This window comes from Oryza glaberrima, chromosome 5, assembly GCF_000147395.1.
Source record: "Oryza glaberrima chromosome 5, OglaRS2, whole genome shotgun sequence".
Taxonomy (NCBI): Eukaryota; Viridiplantae; Streptophyta; class Magnoliopsida; order Poales; family Poaceae; genus Oryza; species Oryza glaberrima.
In genome coordinates this window covers 2,412,207-2,433,669 of record NC_068330.1, presented here as the reverse complement: position 1 = coordinate 2,433,669, position 21,463 = coordinate 2,412,207, and the positions used below count along the sequence as shown (strand labels likewise).

The 21,463-nt window shown below is 46.1% G+C and overlaps 4 protein-coding genes across 5 annotated transcripts; 2 read left to right on the top strand and 2 right to left on the bottom strand.

Annotated features, from left to right (window-relative positions):
- Positions 1 to 1,879: 1,879 nt before the first annotated feature.
- On the bottom strand, positions 1,880 to 3,482 carry LOC127772978 (1-aminocyclopropane-1-carboxylate oxidase-like). Its single transcript, XM_052298982.1, has 2 exons — positions 3,240 to 3,482; positions 1,880 to 2,964 (listed from the first exon to the last, which is right to left on the bottom strand). Exons 1-2 carry the CDS (start codon positions 3,345 to 3,347, stop codon positions 2,146 to 2,148), a joined length of 927 nt encoding a protein of 308 aa, XP_052154942.1. The 5' UTR covers positions 3,348 to 3,482; the 3' UTR covers positions 1,880 to 2,145.
- Positions 3,483 to 7,286: 3,804 nt separating this feature from the next.
- On the top strand, positions 7,287 to 9,328 carry LOC127772979 (1-aminocyclopropane-1-carboxylate oxidase-like). Its single transcript, XM_052298983.1, has 2 exons — positions 7,287 to 7,534; positions 8,132 to 9,328. The coding sequence occupies exons 1-2, from the start codon at positions 7,427 to 7,429 to the stop codon at positions 8,948 to 8,950; spliced, it is 927 nt and encodes a 308-aa protein (XP_052154943.1). The 5' UTR covers positions 7,287 to 7,426; the 3' UTR covers positions 8,951 to 9,328.
- A 1,158-nt stretch (positions 9,329 to 10,486) lies between these two features.
- Positions 10,487 to 18,197, bottom strand: LOC127773476 (PWWP domain-containing protein 1-like). Of its 2 annotated transcripts, XM_052299544.1 has the most exons (4): positions 17,288 to 18,197; positions 13,583 to 13,666; positions 12,444 to 13,114; positions 10,487 to 12,338 (listed from the first exon to the last, which is right to left on the bottom strand). In XM_052299544.1, exons 1-4 carry the CDS (start codon positions 18,180 to 18,182, stop codon positions 10,806 to 10,808), a joined length of 3,183 nt encoding a protein of 1,060 aa, XP_052155504.1. In that variant the 5' UTR covers positions 18,183 to 18,197; the 3' UTR covers positions 10,487 to 10,805. The 2 variants fall into 2 exon arrangements, with proteins under 2 accessions (XP_052155504.1, XP_052155503.1); XM_052299543.1 differs by having other exon boundaries at positions 10,487 to 13,114.
- A 2,111-nt stretch (positions 18,198 to 20,308) lies between these two features.
- On the top strand, positions 20,309 to 21,378 carry LOC127774720 (protein SRC2-like). Its single transcript, XM_052301003.1, has one exon. The coding sequence runs from the start codon at positions 20,428 to 20,430 to the stop codon at positions 21,265 to 21,267; it is 840 nt and encodes a 279-aa protein (XP_052156963.1). The 5' UTR covers positions 20,309 to 20,427; the 3' UTR covers positions 21,268 to 21,378.
- The last annotated feature ends 85 nt before the right edge of the window (positions 21,379 to 21,463 follow it).

The following is a 21,463-nucleotide window of genomic DNA, read 5'->3' as shown; positions in this document are numbered from 1 at the left end:
CAGATCTAAGTCCCAAAACCTATTAAATTGTGCCCTTTTGTGTCGCAAACCGCCACGACCCCTCCAAGATCTATGTGGTGCTCACGTGGCACGCCACATGGATGCTAATGTGGTATTATCACTAATTCTACACCAACTGATAGTCACATATCCCTCTCCCACTAAGACAATCTCACGAGCAACCGTGACTTGTTCTTCCGGCACCTGATAGTAACGGGTGGCGCTATCCCTCCTTCCGCCTTTTCGCTAGCACTAGACAGCAAGAGCTTGCTCCGGAATTTGCTATAGCCATCCCACCAACCCTTGTCCCCATGTCGCTCCCCACCATTTGCTCTTGCTTCCTAGGCAGCGGTGACGAAAGCGCCTCTACAATTCGTCTGTCCATCCTTGCCTCCAGGCTCCGCTGTTCTCCCACCCTTCTAGCTTCGCCACCATAGTGGTGTCCCCTCCGGCCTCCGCTATCCATCCACCCTCGTCTGGTGGTGTCCCCTAGATGGCTTCCACGATGACCATGAGCAGAAGAAGAGAAAAGAAAAGAAAAGAAAGAGAAAAAAAAGGAGAGAAGAAGGAAACAAAAGAAAAACGGAAAAGAAAGAAAAAAGAACTCTTAGTGGACCCACTTGTCACTCGAGGTAGGATAGTTGATTATAGCACGTCAGCGTCTATGTGGCAAACTATATAGGATCCCTATGAGGTAATTGCAGTTTGAGATCGAAATAACACAATTTAACAAGTCCTTGGACCTATAATTGCGGCATTCTAAAAGTTTAAAGATCTAGATGATACAATTATACAAGTTTAAGGATCAGCTACACTCTTTGAGAAATTAAGCACACAACATTCTAAAAGCAATTACTAATTACTTCGAGAGACCCATATGGTTCTCATACAAAATTTGCCAATTTTTTTGGTAAATTTTATCACCTGATCTATGCTTGGTCACTTCCTACTAGGGGTGAAAATGGGATGGGTATTACCCGACCACCCACCTGACCCGAGACTCGCGGGAAGAATATGAGAGAGAAAATGGAATCCCAGATACTTTTCGAATCCAAATCCATAAAAAGTTATGGGTTAGGATATGTGAAGACTTGTATCCGCCCGTATGTTATAAAACATATATGAACATCTATTATAAATCCACCTACAAATATGATGATAAACGATTGGTTAATCACTATTTTACGAACTCGCATGTAATATTTTAAAAGATTTTCCTTGATATATCTCTTTCGGTACTTTAATTGCCTTCTTATATTTAATATTTATATACTATTGATACAAATAGTTTATTCGTTCTTGAATCTAATTCAAATAAAATAATATGGAACATGATATAGTATGAGTGATATGTTATCCGACACTATCAGTATCAGGATCTGAATTTGGAGGAAAATATGGAATATGATGCATAGGTCGGCACACCCGCCTAGGGTACGATTGTATGACTAATTTGGTTTATACTTTCTCTCATAGCATTAATTAAAAAATGGGAAAGGAGCTTTTATTAGAATAGTGCGTATCATGGGTACTAGCATCACTGAAATATGAGTCCCACTTTATTATGATTCACGTGTCAGTGACACAGCTGTAAATTACACAAGCCACTGAAGGCTCATCCATTAATAACATCCTACTCATTAGGTCAACATAGGAGTACTTTTTAATTTTTAATGTATGGCCTGTATGTAAAACAATCGTTAGTAGTACTATATGGTATGATATCTTAAACGTCACAAATTAGAAGAATCATTAAGAAAAGTCAAAATGTACCCTGCATGAGAGTCGTTAATAATATTACTGAGGAATTGGGATAACAATTTTGTTTTGTCATTAATGATACGGAAACTACATGTCGTACGAATAAATAGGACAAAACTTAATTAAAAAAATCTATATAGTTTATTCATGTATATATAACAACACGATCTATTACATTATTATATATTCCTACTGACAAACCGTGACACACTAAAATACCAAACTATATACTGTAACATAACAATAGTTGTATTCTCATGACAATAATAACCACTTAAATTTTGTAAGGTCACCTATTTATTATCTTGAATAGCAAAAGCGGTTATGTATAGTTTATGCAACTAATCAATTAATTAATTCACAAATAAAAGTCTATTTTTAACTTTAAGCAGATTTTGGCGCCTTGACGGCCTCGAAGCGTGGCTCCTTCGCATCGAACTTCTGCTTGGCGTACACATCCATGTACTCGCCGAACACGTACTCCGGGTACTCGCCGCCGGCGCCCACCGCCGGCGAGATGGTGGCCTCGAACGCCGGGTTGTAGAACGACGCGACGGAGCGCCGGTTTCCGTCGCGCATGGGGAGGACGCGGTGCCACGCGCTGCGGTAGCGGCCGTTGCTGAGCACCTCCACCTGGTCGCCGGTGTTGACGACGATGGCGTCGGCGAGCGGCTGCACGTCGACCCACTCGCCGCCCCTGAGCACCTGGAGGCCGCCGACGCGGTCGTCCTGGAACAGCAGGATGACGCCGCCGGCGTCGGTGTGGGCGCGGAGGCCGGTGATGAGGTCGGGGCGCGGGCACGGCGGGTAGTGGCTGACCTTGGTGCCGAAGAACGGCGCGTGGCGGCCGTCGCCGGTGAAGGCGCGCCTCATGCGCCCCTTGTCGAGGCCGAGGTTCTCGTCCATGGCCTCCATCACCCTCTCGGCGAGCCCCCGCAGCGCCGCGCGGTACTCCCGCATCGTCTCCTTGAACTCCGGCGGGTTCGACGGCCACTGGTTGTCGTCGTGGAGGTAGAAGATGTCCTCCCAGTCCATGTCGTCCACCGGCGCCGCCGCCTCGCCGCGCCGCTCCGCCGCCATGAGCCCCTCCAGCGTCCTCACCGGCTCCGACTCCATGAACGCCGCCTCCCGGAGTCGGTAGCTCTCCAAGCACACCTTCTTCACCCGATCAAGAAGCTCCTTCGGGACGCCATGGTTCACCAGCTGCAGTGATCCCAAGTGATTATTAACCATCTTAATCATTAATCAACATGATGGATGCTGTCATGATCATCTAATCACCAATCATCACATGTTCATTTGATTAACTATTCTTAAAAATGTAAGGATAATTTTGGTCACAATATGTTGATATGTTTAAATTCATCGAGAATAACTTTCGATCGCTGCACCAACTATTCTTATATATAATTGAGGATTTATAACTTTCGATCTCTGCAACAACTAAGAAGACACATGATCTGATTATGTATAGCTACCTGGAAGAATCCCCACTCCTCGCAGCCATTGTCGATCTGCGCCATCGTCTCAGCCCTCTCTGCGGCGGTGCCGTCGAGCTTGGAGAAGTCGATCACCGGAACAACCATTTTGTTTAGTTAATTTCTCAAGTTTTTTCAGATTTTGCAATGTCTAAATGCAGAAGCTAGCAAGCTAGCAAGAAGAAGAGTAAGTAGCTAATTAGCTAGTGTGATGTAAGCTTGCAGTTGATGGCTTCAAATGGAGCTAGGGAATGAGGGTTTTATAGGCCAATTAATCAGCTGGTTGGCTGCTGTAAATAATAAATAATTTTCTGCATGTGGCAAAAATTAGAAGTTTCTGGGATGTAGCGCACCCCAGGATGCTTGGATAGATTGCCAAGTATTTGGTTGGATATGTGTCATGCTTAATTAGATTTGGCATATATACCATTGTTTGATTGATTACTTGTCATTATCAATGACTTTAATTTTTTTCTCATCAACCCAAACAACGTAGTCATTGTGTTGTCCATTTGTATGACTTCTCTTCTAAAGAGTAGATTGATAAACGGACTCAAAGAGTCTAGTCTACCGGTCGATGCAACATGAAGAAAGCAAATCAAGTCATAAAGGATGATTGATATATCTCCGAACAAGTTGATGCAGAGAGAGGATATCGACTCATGATATGTTGTTCTGCATCGGACAAAATTGGAACTGTTTTCTGATTATTTTCACTCAGCTTTTTGTGTTCTCAAATGAAATTGGGGGCACTTTTTTTTTAAAAAAGAATATATTATAATTTCCCAATGTTCATGAAAAATAACCTATAGGGCATGGTAGGGGCCGTAGGTAGGCATCTCCCATAGTTTGAGATTTCAATAGTAGTTATTGTACTTATCGGAATTTAAATAAAATTTGGCCTAATAGCCCTTGCACCAAATAAAATTAAGAAATCCTGGTTTCATCACCAAATAACCAGATGTAGGCAAACGCCCTTTAGGACTGTTATCCCCATCTACTAGAGCCAAAAATATGAATTTTCAGGAATTAGCAAATTTATGTACTCTTATTTGTTGTTGTCTTTTTTAACGCTTGGTTGCTACTTTTTCTTTAAAAATAAGAAGAAAAATAATGTTTAAAGAGAATGAAAGGATACAACTCCGACCACAAAACACACGCAACACGTGTACATTGACTAGTAAGTAGTAACCTTCAACGATCACCGTAAAAAAAATGAGTGATATTTGAAGATCGAGCAGTGAGAAAATCAACTTTGCAGCTACGCGCGCTATAGTAGTTCTAGTAACATATTTATGAAAAACTTTTTAAAAAGTTCCAATATATAGATGCACACGGTTGATCATCCATGTTTGACAATTGTGTGGCTGCTGACCGTTTCATATGCATGCATGTTTTGCTCAAGAACAATGTGAGGGAACTGATAATATATGATGTTTAATTTGGAGATTTCTCGAGTTCACGAGAAAGATTTCAATTCAATTCAATATTGTGTTGATTAAAAATTTTTGTCTTTCACATCATCCCTAATGCAACATAGCTAGGACTGGCAAATGGGAATGTCTTTCTTTTTCATTATGTGTTCTTCGTCGACGTGCCATGTGGTCCATCGTACATATAATGCGTTTATTTTCATGGACATATAGATACGGTTCCAACTAATTGATTCATGCATGATTACTTCATGGGCTATTAGGTATATTAGTTATCACAAATGACTTATTCAAAATGCACGTGCATGAATGCATACATCACCAGTGGCATGGGAGAAGGAGAAGAATTCAAATGTTCCTCAAGAAAAATATATTTTGTTATCTTGGATGCAAATTGCAAACCCCCTGATGCAATGGTGATATATACTCTTATCTTTTCTTACATATACATGTTGCAACATGCAAATTAAATATATCATCCTCAATCTTTGAATTCTTGATCTGGAACGAATGGCAACTAACTGAATAATTAACTCAACAAGGCATTATGTAATTAATTAATTACTTCACCAAACTATGCCTAATTCTACATGACCCTCCTATGCAGGTAAAGGTGATGGCGACATTTGCCTGCCAAATGTTTTTCTTGGTCTCATTTGGCCGTCTATTATCTTTTTTACACTGACGTGATGCGACGGCCAGATTCCGATTTCAACGTGGAAATTAATTACAGAATTGATAGCACTGACAATATGCAATATAATTGGGTCTAAACTTTCTTTAACGAAAAAATTGACCTAAACTTTCTTCCATACGTAGCTGTAAACTGATTTCATAAATCCACTCTCTCTCCATCTATTTTTGATAGTCATATTTCCAAAGGAAAAATTAGCCCTAAATCAACCACTAACTCTACGTTCTTTTAAGCTTATTCACTGGATTATTAAAACAAATTATTTGATCTAAGCTTAAAAACATGTTTCTCCATAAAAATACTTTTTTGTACTGTATTGTTTAAATCACATGTTTTAAGTCATTTGTTAACTTTTTTAAAAAATAATTTATCATATTATTAAATCGATAATTCGTGAAAATAACCTGCTCAACAATATATCTAAAACAAGGCCAAAACTAGTAGGGTTCCGGAATGAATTGCTCTGTTATGCACTTATACGTCTTACACCTGAAGAAATTTTTTTTCCCAAAATTTCTTTTTTGTTTGAAAGAAACCTCAGAAGAGGACAGGGAGTCCCAAAATTTCTTGCTGCAAACATTTACTGAAATATTCATTTACATATCCACAATGGAAACAAAATGGAAGAGGGAACCGAGGTTCCATCTGATAGCTTGACAATCACATGGACAATTTAATTCATTTGGTCCCCCAGTTGCATGCTGATAGGTGCAGTGACTGGGATTTATGGAATTTTGCTGCACTTGCAGAAAAAACACAAGAGCAAAGGAACAACAAGTCCACTGTGAAGTCTGAGCAATTGGATGAGCTAGTGACCAAATTAAAGGAGATGGCAACTCTGAATTCACAAGCAGAAACAGAGACAGAGTTTCAGACACAGATAGAGAGAGGAACACAATTCTGGCCCCTACGAATTCCAGCCATTTTCCTCACACTTTCCTGGAGAGAAAAAAAATCCAGGAAACATCAATAACACTCTCAGAACAATTTGTTCTTTGGCAAGATGCAGCAAGCTTTTTCATTTTCTTCTCTTTTTCCTCAGGGAATACTGTGCCATCGATCATTGGACTCTTTGGTGTGTGAATCTTCAGAGAGTAGCACCGACTATCTCAGATGCCAATTTTCAGGAAAATTTACCTTGTTGATAGAAATTTGTCATAGTCTCACATATTTTCCACGAGAGAATTCCAAGAATTGAGGAGTGCTTGTTGGTACAGATACCGCCATACGCAAATATTTTTTAGTAAAAAATAATAGGAGTTGACGACGGACTTTATTTCTAAGAGTTTACATCCGTACCTCCCACCAAACAAGATAGGCTATGTTCAGTGGTTTATTTTTCGCCGGTCCGGCAGAAGGTATTAAGTGGTTTATGAGAATCCTATTAGTGTCGTGTTGTATAGTTTTTTTTTCTTAATTTAATAAAGATCATTCTACTAGTTTCAAGGGTCGAGTTCTTTTTATTATTTTCGATAAACTAAACTTCTACCATCATGATAAACGAGATTAAATCAACTCCATGAATTATGAATCATCATTCATGTGAACAATAATATGAAATCATGGTACAAGGATTTGTCCTGTCAACATGGCAATCCTCTGCCAGTGTAATGAGGGTTAGTTCAAAGGTCACGTATGACAAGGACATGATCATCATCAGCTTGCTCCAATTGGTGCATAATTACATGGAGATGCAAATAGTACCAATTTGCCAGAAGCATCCAACGGCTGTCGCTGCCCAGAAGCTTCATCCCAGATAACCTGGCAGATGCCAGGTCAGCTCCAACATTTGCCTGTGCTTTGACCAAATTATCCTGTTTATTTCTTAGAAGCAAACTATTTGTTCATTATTGCAAAATAAATTATTATGTCCATCCTTGGTCAGTGCAATTCTACCCTATAAATATGCGTTCATCCATGCTCCATCTCCATCTCCAGCTTAACTCAAGCCATCACAACTTAATTAAGCAGCAGCATTAGCAGCTCAATTACTGAAAACACCAAAGTTGATATTCTTTACAAGGAACTTCTAAACCACCATCTTCTTCAAGGTTTCAGCCATGGTGGTTCCGGTGATCGACTTCTCCAAGCTCGACGGCACCGCCGCGGAGAGGGCCGAGACGATGGCGCAGATCGACAAAGGCTGCAAGGAGTGGGGATTCTTCCAGGTAGCTAATTAATCAGATCTGCGTGCATTTTTAGGGTCTGTTTGGTAGAGATCCAACTCCTAAATTTAGCTCCAGGTGTTGAGTCTGGAGTGAAGTTGTAGACTAGTCAAAACGCATCTCCAACTCTCTAGTTCATCTCCAACGCACCTAGCTTCACTCCTACTCCCTCTGTCCTATAATATAAGAGATTTTGAGTTTAGCTTGCACTGTTTGACCACTTGTCTTATTCAAAAATTTTTGAAATTATTATCTTTTTTTGACTTACTTTATTATCCAAAGTACTTTAAACACAATTTTTTATTTTTTTTATATTTGCATAATTTTTTTAATAAGACGAGTGATCAACACTATGAGTAAAAACTTAAAATCCCTTATATTGTTAGACGGAGAGAGTATTTTAGTTGGAGCTGAAATTGTTACAGCGACCGAAAATTATATTATAATGCAAGTTAACGGTTAGTTGGTGACTTATAACATAAGCCGGAAATGTAATTCATTTTCATTATCGAGTTAACCAGATCATCATGTGATGATTGGTGATTAGCTGATCATGACAGCAATATCATGATGGTTAATAATCACTTGGGATCACTGCAGCTGGTGAACCATGGCGTCCCGAAGGAGCTTCTTGATCGGGTGAAGAAGGTGTGCTTGGAGAGCTACCGACTCCGGGAGGCGGCGTTCATGGAGTCGGAGCCGGTGAGGACGCTGGAGGGGCTCATGGCGGCGGAGCGGCGCGGCGAGGCGGCGGCGCCGGTGGACGACATGGACTGGGAGGACATCTTCTACCTCCACGACGACAACCAGTGGCCGTCGAACCCGCCGGAGTTCAAGGAGACGATGCGGGAGTACCGCGCGGCGCTGCGGGGGCTCGCCGAGAGGGTGATGGAGGCCATGGACGAGAACCTCGGCCTCGACAAGGGGCGCATGAGGCGCGCCTTCACCGGCGACGGCCGCCACGCGCCGTTCTTCGGCACCAAGGTCAGCCACTACCCGCCGTGCCCGCGCCCCGACCTCATCACCGGCCTCCGCGCCCACACCGACGCCGGCGGCGTCATCCTGCTGTTCCAGGACGACCGCGTCGGCGGCCTCCAGGTGCTCAGGGGCGGCGAGTGGGTCGACGTGCAGCCGCTCGCCGACGCCATCGTCGTCAACACCGGCGACCAGGTGGAGGTGCTCAGCAACGGCCGCTACCGCAGCGCGTGGCACCGCGTCCTCCCCATGCGCGACGGAAACCGGCGCTCCGTCGCGTCGTTCTACAACCCGGCGTTCGAGGCCACCATCTCGCCGGCGGTGGGCGCCGGCGGCGAGTACCCGGAGTACGTGTTCGGCGAGTACATGGATGTGTACGCCAAGCAGAAGTTCGATGCGAAGGAGCCACGCTTCGAGGCAGTCAAGGCGCCAAAATCTGCTTAAATTAATTACTATAATTAATTAATGGGCAATATAATAGAGTAAAATTGAATTAAAAATTTTCAATTATCTATGGATTAAGTGGAACTATATTAATTTTAATATATTTTCTATGATTATGAAATAAAGTAATTGTAAATTTTAATCGGGCTGTAGGTATTTTCAACTAGGACTAGAGGTTGTAAGAGTTTGTCATGTGGGATTGTTAGCCGTGCCAATATTATTGGAATGAGAATTGATCGATTTGTTAATAGAAATTACCTGGTTTGGTTTGTGCTTCATTTCTAATGTGACAGTCGTAAGGCATGTAAATTAACATTGTTTAGCCAAGGAGCAGGGGCGGATCTAGAAAAAAAATAATAGTGGGGACTGAATAAACTACATCAGTATAAATCGAACCTCCAATCCCCACATCCTATGGATCTATGGAAAAAAGAATTAGTGAGGGCTTAGGGGGTCTCCACTGTCTCGGGGGCGGTAGTGGGGTCTCAAGACCCCTCCGCCCCCATTGTAAATCCGCCCCTGCCAAGGAGGACAGTGTTCCATCCTTCAGGTCTTCCTTCGGCGTTTTTATTTTACGTTTGCTAACTTTATTTTTATCTTCACTAGAAAGGAACACTATCTTATTCGTGTGAACTTATACTTTGAAATGAAGTAATGTTATAAGAAAACTAAATCGTGTAAACTTCTGCGTGTCAAAGGTGGCCTCTCTATGTCCAGAATGTTTGGGCATCATGCAGGGCCCTACACCTGACGGAAAAAATACCAAGGAATTTGCTAATTTTCTTATTAAAATTTGTTCAAGAAGTATATACTCTAGTGATTAAGCCATATTCTTGATATAATCCTGGCTCCACCCCTGGCATCGTGGAATATAGGATTTTACATAGGTTCTTTAGAGGTATAATAGAATAATAACTGGTTCATTAATCCATTTCTCATAAGATGAGGGAGACATGCGTGTGCTTCTTGACAAGAGAACATCGCTAGGAAGCCATCTCAAATTCTTCTTAAAAGAAAAATAAAAAAGGAGGCCATCTCAATGTGTGTGTGTGTGAGAGAGAGAGAGAGAGAGGCGTAGCTAGGAACTATAACAGAGTAAAAGGCGAAAGTCATATATGAAGGATGATAAAGTTCCTCACCAATATGGCACGTTATATACGGGAATCTGATGACCCAATAGCTAGTTGACAAAGAGCAACAACTAAGAATACAAAGCTAAGGTGTTGTTTGGAAGAGCTAAAGAATTTTTTTCGTACTCTCAGTTTCTCACCGATAAGTTTAAAAAAATCTAGAACTACTATTACAGTTTTGAATTCTAAACCTACTGAACCTAATAATCCAGAGCGAGAATCAAGACTATTTAACGCAGCCGGGGAGCTTAAAATGGAGATAAGTCGTGCCTCGTGAAGAGCTACTTGACGGTTTGTGGATTTTGATTTTCCTATGTTATCCCTGCAACATCATAGTCAGAAATAATATATTGCAAGTCTGCAACTGTTTCTTCACTTGACCATGAGTCAATCCCAGAAATAAAGGTACTAATAATAGTATGGTCGATGCACCCATACCAAACCAAACTTAATCCCAGTACCGCTACAACAAGAGTACATCACATGACAGGCACACACACCTTGTTTTTAAAATCCTTTTTCTTCTTGGCAAAATTAAGTCACCAAGCTACTAGTCCAACTACTAGTACTACCAGCCCAGCTACTGCCACTGACAGTGGGGCCCATCTGTCTGTGAGAGAGACAGCTCTCTCTCACTCGAGCCGAGGTGAAGAGGTTATGGTAGCCCAGCTACTGCCACTGACAGTGGGGCCCATATGTCTGTGAGAGACGCTGCTCACTCTCTCTCAAGCTGAGGTGAAGAGGTGGTAGGGGAAGTTGCCGTTCTTGTCCGTCAATGGCTCCACCATCTTGGCGATTCCCCGCATCACCCTCATCAACTCCTCGTCGAACTCTCTCCCTCCTCTCTTCCACGCCGGCGTGACGTCACCGGCGGCGGCGCCGGCGCCGGGGAGGCCGAGCTGGGTGTCGTTGTTGGGGCGGTATGGCTGCTGCTGATGCTGTCCGGGGAAGACGACGCCGGCGGCGGCGCGATGCTGGTACGACGGCGGCAGCGGTGGTCCGGGGAGCTGGTGGTGCATGCCGTCGATGCTGTGGCGGAGGTGGTATGGTGGCGGTGGAGGGAGCTGCTGCTGCTGCACGGAGAATGGCGGCGGCGGTGGCGGCGGCAGCGGCAGCGGCAGCGCGTCGGTGTGGCGAGGTTGGTATGGCTGGTGCTGATGGAGAGGCGGCGGCGGAGGGAGTGGCTGGGTCACCGGCGGGCGAGGAGGCTGCTGCGCTGGACGCGCCGGCGGCTGCAGGTGGGGGTGCTGTGCCGGGCGCGCCGGCGGCTGGAGAGGCGGTGGCGCGAACCCGACCGACTTGGTGGCGCTCTTGGCGAGCGGCGCGGCGGCGTCTCCGCCGCCGCTCGCCGGCGCTGCAGGTGGCGGCGGCTCGAGCTTGCTGTCCCCGGCGTCGAGCATGAACTTCACCCGCGGGGCATCACGGAGCGCCGCCGGCGACGGCGCGCCGTCGTCGGTGACCGTCTTCTTGAGGATCGACTTGGGCTGCTGCCCAACCACCGCGCGCGCCGGCACGGCCCTGGACAGCGGCAGCGGCGCGCCGTTGCCGCCGGAGGTCCCGGGCCTGAACGGGGCCGTCTCCATGAGGCGAAGCTCGGAGCGCTGCTGCGGAGGCGGAGGTGCAGCGTCGGCGGCGAGGTCGCCGTCCGACTCGACGCCGCGGAGGTAGTAGTTGGGCGCGACCTGGCCGAACATGGTGGTGTTGGCGCGCGCGTACTTGAGCGCGACGTCGGCGTCGGACTTGAACCTGTAGATGACGCGGCACATGTGGGACTTCCAGTAGACGCGGATGCCGTCGACGTCGAGCGGCCCGAACCGCGCGAACCTCGCCTTGAGGGAGGCCACCGATGGCAGCGTGGTCTTCGGCGGGAACTTCATCATCAGCGCCGTCGGCGATGGCGTCTTGATCGCCGGAGCCAGAGCCGGCTCCTTCTCCTTCTTCCTGGCAGCGATCGCATCATTCTTCCTCGCCGCCGCAGGCGCCGCGGCGGCGAGCTCCAGACCGGCGGCCTTCTTGTCAGTGGCGAGCGTCTTGATCTTGTTGAGCTTGGCTTTCTTCTTGGTGGCAAGCTCCTCCTGGCGATCAGACGGGGCGCGCTTGACGCCGGCAACCTTGGCGGAGGCGGCGGTGGTGTCGCCGGGCCTCGCGGCCGGCTTCTTCTTCGCCGGCGGCTTCTGGCCGTCGGCGGCGGTGGCGGCATTGGGCTTAGAGGCCTTGTTGTCCTCGGGTGGATCGTTCTCATGGCTCTTCTTGAAAGACTTGGAGCGGAAGGCGAGGAGGAAGGAGCGAGCTTCGTCAGAGATGCTGCGGCGGCCGGCGACATAGGAGGCAACGAGAGGAAGGCTTTGAAGCTCGGATATTACCTGCTTCAGATCATGGTCTACCTTAGCAGGCAATAACCCCGGCTTGCCGGCGGCGGCGACCGCCACGCCGTTGAGCTCGGCGAGCTTCTTCTTTTTCTTCTTCTTAGGCTCGCCGGCAACGCCGCCTGCGGCGGCAGCGGCGGCGGCGTCAGCGGGTTCCTCGCGCTCGCGCTTGCGGGCGGCTGCCTTCTTCGGCTTGGTCGCCTTCTTCGGCGCCGCGGCGGCGGCGGCGGCGGTGGCGGCGTCCGTGGGCGCGCCGCCGTCGCCGACCTGCCCGGCGGCGGCGGGAGGAAGCGCGAGCGGGGTGGGTGGCGCGGACAGCAGCGGCGGTGGAGTGCGCCTCTGCAGCAAGAACTCCTCGTCGGCGGCGAGGGTGCTGCTGGGGAGCGGCGGCGTCGGGGGATCGGAAGGGAACCCCGGCGGGACGTCGTCGAGAGCGGGGGCCATGGGCGCCGCCGGGAAGGCGTCCGGCATGGACGGCGGCGGCGGGGCGCGCGCGTCGTCGCGGCGCTTGAGCAGGTACTGGTCCTTCTTCTTGGCCCTGGGCTTCATCGCCGCCGCGCTGGGCATGATCTTCTCCATGAGCCTCGCCGCCGTGCTGGCCGCGCTGCCCTTCCGGCGGCGGCCGCCGGGATTCTCCGCCGCCTTCTTGCGGCCCTTCGCCGGACGACCTGCAAACGCATCGTAGCCACACATCAAGACCAAGTCAACGCAAATGGTTTTCCATTTTTATATATATGAAATAAAAAACAACAATAAACTAATTTAAATATTGTGATTGAGCTAGTGGAAATTATATCAACATTAAAATAGACGAGTGTTTTTGGATTTGAAAGAAATAGGATTTTTGGAAGAAAATGCAAAATACTATACTAGTATAATAAAAATGAAAAGAATATGTGTACTCGTATATACTGTACATTACAATCCTGCAGAAGTTGTATTTGAAATATATAAAACAACAATAAACTAATTTAACTAATGATATTGTGATTGAGTTAAAATAGTCGGGGTTTTTTTTTTGTTTTGAAAGAAATTGGATTTTTGGAAGGAAGAAAAATGTAAAATACAAAATAATACAAGTATAATAAAAATGAAAAGAATATGTACAGTCGTATATATACTGTACAGTACAATACCTGCAGGAGTTGTATTTGAAGACTCGCCCTGATCATCCTGGGGTTCCTCCTGTGTTTTCCGGTCCCACCAAACACGTCTCTTGCCTAGAGAGATTTAAAAAAACATCATGACATTTCGTTCGTTTATGAAGGCTTTGACTGCCACATGTCTCAACAAAAAGAAAAAAAAATTAAGGCTTTCACTGATACTGTGTAACAGAACACGTGCAAGTGCAATTCACTCTTGGGGGAAAAAAGAAGAATGAGGAGAAAGCACGAGCTGGAGAGTAGTAAAGGGAAATGCATCCTGATTTTTTTTCTTTTTATTTATATTTATTTGTTACTCATCTCCTTGACAAATCAATGTGTATGACACACAAAAAAGACCTTGCAAAAAGAAAGAAAGAAAGAAAGTGTAGCAATGCCAAAAATTAAAAAAAGAATCAGCGACTGGCGAGGATAGATGGGTGACTCTTCCAGCGCGCAATCCAGACCGTCGGTAGATCCATCCTAGCCGTCCATCCGTGTCGGTGGATGCAAAAGGTGAGTGCTGGCGACTCTGCTTCTCCTGGGATTCTCTCTTTGGGCCAGGTTAATATCCAACCAAAAAAACAGTGATTTTTTTCTATGGCGAAAAGAAAAATATTATACTCCCTCTATCCCAAAAAAAAATAATACAGAATGTGACATATCCTAATACTACAAATTTAAATAGAATATGTCACATACTGTACTAGGTTAATTTATTTTAAAATTTAAATAGGATAGTCATATAATGTGCTAGGTTAACTTATTTTGAAACGAATTGAGTATGTAGTGGCTTCTCTCTCTCTCGAGCGAACACAATGTATCAGAATTTTTTTTTAAAAAAAGAAAATGTGCCTACATACGTGCACGCACATGCAAATTGCAAGTAATGACGTACAACCACTACCAATGCTGCTACTACTACGTGACCGTCACCTATATTCTTGGTCTTGGGATTTGTTTGTGGCAGGAAGAGATTCGCCTTTGGTCTCATTTGCCATGCAAAGTGAGATCTTCTTCTTGAAGGGAAATCCCTTCATTCCCTTCCATGAATTATTATGTCTAGTTGAAAAATAGCTCCAGAGAGAGCCAATGAGCTCCTTTAACTTTCTTCTTTGTCAATTGATCATTATCTAACGCAGAAAATTGGAATGGCTAAAGAGTAGAGAGGCAAGGATTGGTTGATCCATTTTGGGGGTTTAATGCTTCAAAAGCTTTTTTATTTAAGCCAAGACAGGGTGACAGTCCGACTGACACGGCAGGACAAAATTCACCAGTGCTTTGCTCCTGGACGGCACAAATGCTGGCGTCTGTCTCGCTCATCGGCCACCAAATATCTAACGGAGGAGGAGCATATTCTGTGATGCCTCTCCAACCCCCATTGGCTCTCCACGTCTTTCCAAGCTTCCATGTGACTCGGTATCACCATCTCGCCAAAAGAGAGTGATGGAGAATTCAGGTGGAATTTGTAATTTAATGTTATTCATGTCCATTTACTGAAATAATCTTATGTGGATTCGTTTCGAATTTCGGATGAATTTCAACCTAAGGGGTGTCTATATATTCAATTCATGGAATCTTTGCTTTTTCCTAGGAAAGAGGAGAATTTGTCCGGGCAGGAAGAAGCATCGCCTAGAACAAGCAAAACCGCGGGGAGCTATTTCTTGGTGGCAACCGGAGAGGTTCAGTTTTTTTGTGCACTGTGATTAGCTTTTCAAAAATAAACTAAACTAAAAGGCTCTAGTGTAGTACTCCCCCGTCCCAAAATATAAGGTACTAGGATCAGATAGAGCACATCATAGCACTGTGAATCTAAACATCATGTTCAAATTAATAGTAATATGATGTCTCTCATCCAGTCCTAACATCTTATATTTTCGGATGGAAAGAGTAATAAACTAAACTAAACTGAAGGCTCTAGTGTTTCCCTAATCATTCTGTTCTGTGCAAAAGGAACCTATGATAACCGCTACGAACTCTGAAGGCAAAGCAAAGTTGCTGAAGGCATCATTTTCAGAAAGGAACTAGCATTGATTCTAGGAACAAGTTTTGTTAACAAAAGAACGAGAAGAGAAGTTAATTCCAGGAATAGGACAGCAGCAGCAATAGCTGAAGGCATCATCTTAAGAAAGGAACTAGTCGAGTTAAGAAAAGGACGAGAAGGGAAGTAAATCACTGGAACAGGACAGCAGCAGCAGAAGGTAATATGAAGAGACAATTCCAATATGAAGGATTTGTGATCACGGGAAGAATGGAGGGGGGCTTCTAACCGAAGGAGCAACTTAAACACACTAGTGGTGGTCAAGAACATGGACAGGAGAGGCAAAAGATTGATCCCCCTTTCAGTACCCTCACTATTTGATGGTGTTGGAACCTCTGATCCTAGTGCAAGCTAGATGCACCTTGCTTTACTCCAGGCATGGATCTCTCAGACTTATAAACTTGGAGTCTGCAAAGAACGCTTCGTTTATATATTTTTTAGGTTGACGATACATAATTATATGATTTCCTTTCTTGTGATTGTTATGTTATGCGCAAATCTTGAGAATTACCCTTTTTCATAAAGAACAGAAATCCTAATCATATTTACCGCTTCCGAATGGTTCAGCTAGATGCATCTAAAATAACAGCAAAGAAACTTATACGTAGTTAATGTTCATACATTTTATACATGTTTAATAAATATATAATAACCAACAAGCACGGCTAACAAATGTTGTAGTCATACGTATCTTAACTTGGTGCCTTCCTTCACAATGTAAAGGTGAACTCAACCACCTTACCTCAGAGCCTGCTTCATCAATGAACAAGGAATAGTGCATCCAGAACAAAACATGTTATGCAGATGAGAAATCCAATCACATTCACTTCTCATAACTCTGTTTTATCAGGTACATTAACCAATATTTATAGTAGTCCTTTATGATGCATGACTTTAGTTACGCTTAACCAACAAATGTTGTGTTGTGCACTGCTTGCACATGTCTAAATGCCAAACTATAGGGATGAAAAAAAAACAAACAGCAAGCATACAATCTGAAGTGCATGGGCAATGAACAGAAAAATGATGCATAAATGTTAGGAAAAGAGAGGACCTCACGATTTCCAAACATATAGCAAGTTAGGAACTGAGGCCTGGCCTATAAACTGCAGCAAGTACTAAGTAGCACGTAAATCTCTAATTGAGATATATGAATAAAAGCATGACAAAACAAAATCACAATCGAATAATAACAGGCCCTAATCTTTTTTTAAAAAAATATATTCCTACAAGGTAGTGGGGAAATAAGTTCTCATTGTACCCTTAGTAATTGTTTGGAAAAAATAAGATATCAAATTGGAGATCATGGCAATACCCATGAATCTACGACAACTCAAGATTGGTTGCTGCAATGCATCTGTCAAATTTTACTTCATTTTGAATCAATTCTATAATAATCGTGTGACAAACCACATCAACCCCAATGAAACAACAATCATGCAACAGACAGATCAACAAAAATATGAAACAGAAAACTAATTGAACCAGATCTACACTTCTATTCAGAACAAAGGAATCAAACTTCAATCTATATCGCAGCAATGGTATTACGGTTAGCTTAACGAGCATGTTCGAGTACATAGCAGCAGAAACAATAGCATAGTAGCATACAGCGCAGCTAAAAGGATTAATAGGATTGGGCATGCGAGTGAGTATACCTTCTCGAGCTTTCTTCTCCAACGCTGTTTTCGCCGCTTGCGCCTCGTCGTAGTCCATCCCGAAAGCTTGGGCGTAGGTGGGATCCTTCAGCGCGTATCTGGATAGGCGGTAGGCCTCAAGCATGGAGCTCATCTGGACCGCCGGGATGTGCCGCTTGGGCTTGCCGATCAGCTCGGCGGCGTCCAGCTGCTCCACGGCGGCGCCCTTCAGGTAGTCCAGCAGCGCCCGCGGATCGATCTTCTCCCGCTCCGCGGCAACCTGCTCGGGGTGGTACTCGGCGTCGGTGTCGAATCCAGGCACGTCGACGAGGAGGTACCTCGGGTCGAGCTCGTGGGGGCGAGCGGCGTTGGGGCGGTGGCAGGGGCAGAGGAACGCGAGGGCGGCGCGGCGGGCGACCTCGTCGGCGGCCTCGTCGATGGCGGTGGGGAAGTTGCGGCCACCCGGCTGGGCGAACTTCTCCCGGAAGTGCTCCTCGAAGGGGAGGAGCTCGTGCGGCTCGAACCAGCCGTAGCTCGAGTCGCCGAAGAAGGCGACGAGGACGAGGCCGTCGCGGTAGCCCCGGCGAACCTCCCCGTCGCTGGTGAGGGTGATGCTGTAGACGTGGCCGGGCCACCACGGGTGGGACTTGACCTTGCCCCAGACCATGTCGCCGAACCGGACGCCGCGCGGCCACGCGCCGCCGCCTCCGGGGTGCACGATGGCGCCGGAGCCGGCGGCGGCCGTGGCCGTGGCGGTGGAGGCGGCGGCGGCGGGGGCGGGATCGGACATCCTGCGGAGAGGAGGCGAAACCCTAGATTTGGTTGCGGGGTCTCTCGATTTGGGCTTGGGTTTGGGACTTTTGGGGATGGGGGATTTCGGGAGCTTGGGCCCCGAACGGGAGGGGATCGGGGGCATGATGGGAAATTGGGAAGAGAGGAGAAAAAAGAAATGAGAGAAATGGTTTCTATGTCGGGCAAGCCAGATGCGGACCTATGTTATATAGTCGAACGATAATGCGAAATGACATATAGGGGTAGCAAAGTTTTTATAAAGTGAGACAAAGTAGCGTGGCATTTGCGCGTAATTGTAATGGTGTATCGGGGTATTTTACGAAGAGACGCAGGAGCGGTTTCGTCGAAACAGTGGGCGCGTAGCATAGATGGTTATCCGCGTGATGTTACTGTGGGCCTGATATATCTGTTTTATATACATATATGTCATTTGTTACTTATTTATCAATTAGTCACCTATTATTTTGGTAGAAATTGATTGTTTGAGTTTATCCTAAAACTCATCAGTGCAATTTAAGTATAAAAAGAACAAAATATATATCAACGACGTGTGTTTCTCGTTGATATGGTGTCTATGATAGTATCTTTTTTTTTCATGTTTAATGCGCCAAGTGTTCAATACTATTAGAGCAAGGAACTCCCCTAGCAGGAAGGCAAAGTACCCTCATTTGATAGTTCGGTCATGGTGCAGGTTTGAGCTCGTGCTCAAGTCGTGCATGAGAACGAGGGGATATTAGAGAATGAAGACAGATGGTTTATACAGGTTTAGATTGCTCGAAATCGTAATGCCCTACTCCTACGTTCTTGCACTAAGGGAGCGTTCGTTCTGGTGACATAGGGTGAGAAAGGACATCGTATTCCCGCGCACGCTTCCCAAACTACTAAACGATGCATTTTTTATAAAAAAGAATTCTATAGGAAAGTTGCTTTAAAAAATCATATTAGTCCATTTTTGAAATTTAAAATAGTTAATACGTAACTAATTATGCGCTAATAGCTCACTTCGTTTTACGTATCTTTCCAATCTTCTTAATCCCCTTCTCCTCAAACTCACTCTAAGTGATGATGATCAAGTTTATGGTAGATGATGTTGGGATGATCTAAGTGAGAGAGGATGAATCCTTTTTCTTGCAGGGACATGATGAACCCTTCTTTGTTGAGTCTGAGATGTGAATCTAACTTAGCCTATTTTAGCTAGTCAAACCTCCTTCTTTGTGACATAGATCCTCATTTTATATGTTAAGGGGAGTTCACACTTTCACAGTACACATGTATGCATACGAAAGTGGGGCCCAACCCATAGGGGTTGATATGCTTGATCTTGTCGTTGTCCCTCCAAACAGATCAACCGGATGTAACGGGCTCACCTATCAGCCGACCTGTGGAGCATTACAGCCGAAATTTTCATCCCGATTGTCTACGGACCCACCTGTCGGTCACTTGCCGATAAAGGGGGCCCATGGGGTAAACTGGGAGCGTGCGTTAGGCTCAAAATAGGAAAAAAATTCTAAATAATCGCAACCTCTAAGTCCATGTTGGGAACAACTTTTGAAGGACTTTTTTTTACGTTTATAATACTTTGGAAATTTTTCCTATGAAGTTAGTTGGAACAAATGAATGGGGTTGTTGGTTTCCTTTGGAAAGGTAGTAATTCCTCCATTTTCATAGGAAATAAAAAACATCTACTTTGATCTAAAGGAAAATTTCCTTTGCTTCATGCTTGCATCTGTGTTTCTCTGTCAATTTTTTCATGTGATCCAAACAGTCCAAAATTTATCTTCCTGTGTTTTGAATTCCATTGTTTTCCTATGTTCTTTTTTCCTATTTATGTGTTTTCCATTCCTCTGTTCCAAACATGACCTAAAAGGGAAACATGAACATATATCATTGTAGTTTATGTGGTGTGCTTGAGTTTGAGTTTTAAATAGATTAGTGTTTGAGAGGGAGCCCTTTCTTTGTTGGTGTTGTGTATCTCTTCTCTATCAAACAAAATGAGGCAAAAATTCTGCCTATGTTTTAAAAAGATTGAACACATATCCTCAAGTAGAATTCAAATCCAGTCACATTGCCACAGCAATGGAGGTGAAACCAACAGAGAAATGACCTTTGTGCTCTCCAAACCTCTACTACTAAAAATACCCATGGCACTATATGCCACCGACATGAACGGCTCGCCGCACAAATTAATTACACCTCGTAAACACAAATTAAGCCCTCAAATCTTAATTAACCTTGTTTGCAATTAACCACCCTGCGTGCATCGTCCTTCCTTAATCCAAGAACGTGAACACTTGCGAGAGAAAAAATCATTTGCGGCTTCATTTGATCGGTCGCCGTCAGTGACCGGCCGGCCGTTCGCCGCGGCGGCGATGGCGCGCCGGGTGCTGGAGGTGACGCTGGTCTCGGCCAAGAACCTCAAGAAGGTGACGATGTTCTCCAAGATGCGCGTGTACGCCGTGGCGTCCATCTCCGGCGGCGACCCGCGGGTGCCGACGCACCGGACGCACGCCGACCGGGAGGGCGGCCGGAGCCCCATGTGGCACGCGCCGCTCCGCTTCCCCATCCCCGACGCCGGCGCCGACATGCGCGCCATCGCGCTGCACGTGCTGCTCCGCGCCGAGCGCGTCTTCGGCGACAGCGACGTCGGGGAGGTGTTCGTCCCGGTCAAGGACCTCGTCGCCGCGGCGCCCGAGGGCGGCGAGCACAGGCACCTCAGCTACCACGTGCGCCGCCCCGTCAGCGGCCGGAAGTGCGGCGTGCTCCACATATCGTACCAGATCACCGACGAAGCCGCCGAGCCGGCGTCCGCCGCCGGCGCCCGCGGCGCGTCGTCGACGCGGCATGTCAGCGGGAAGGGCCTCCAGCTCGGCGCGATCACCGCGTACCCGTCGGCCGGGCGCCACAGCGGCGGCCGCCGCGGCGCGGCGCAGTCGCCAACGCTGGCGTACCACCACGGCTCGCCCTACGGCGGCGGCGGCGGCGGCGCGCACGCGCAGCACCACCATCACCACCACCACCATTACGGGTACGGCTATGGCCCAGCGCCGTACGGCCATGGCGCGGCGAGTCACGGCGGTGGAGGAGGGATGGGGATGGGGGCGGGGCTCGGCATGGGGGTCGTCGGCGGCGCGGTCGCAGGGATGGTGCTCGCCGACATGCTCGCCGACGGCGAGATGGACGCGCCCTTGGACGCCGGCATGAGCTGCTGATCCATCTGTACGTGCTGCACGACTCTTGATGTAATTAATAATAATCAGGTGTCACAATGGGCATTGCACTGTTTGGCAGTGACATGAATATATCATGGAAGTTTTTATCCCTTTCTAATTTGCACATATGAATTTGGAACAAAGATCTATGTCAAAATGACTACTATTATCAATTTGTTTGTTTGTTTTAGTCCGA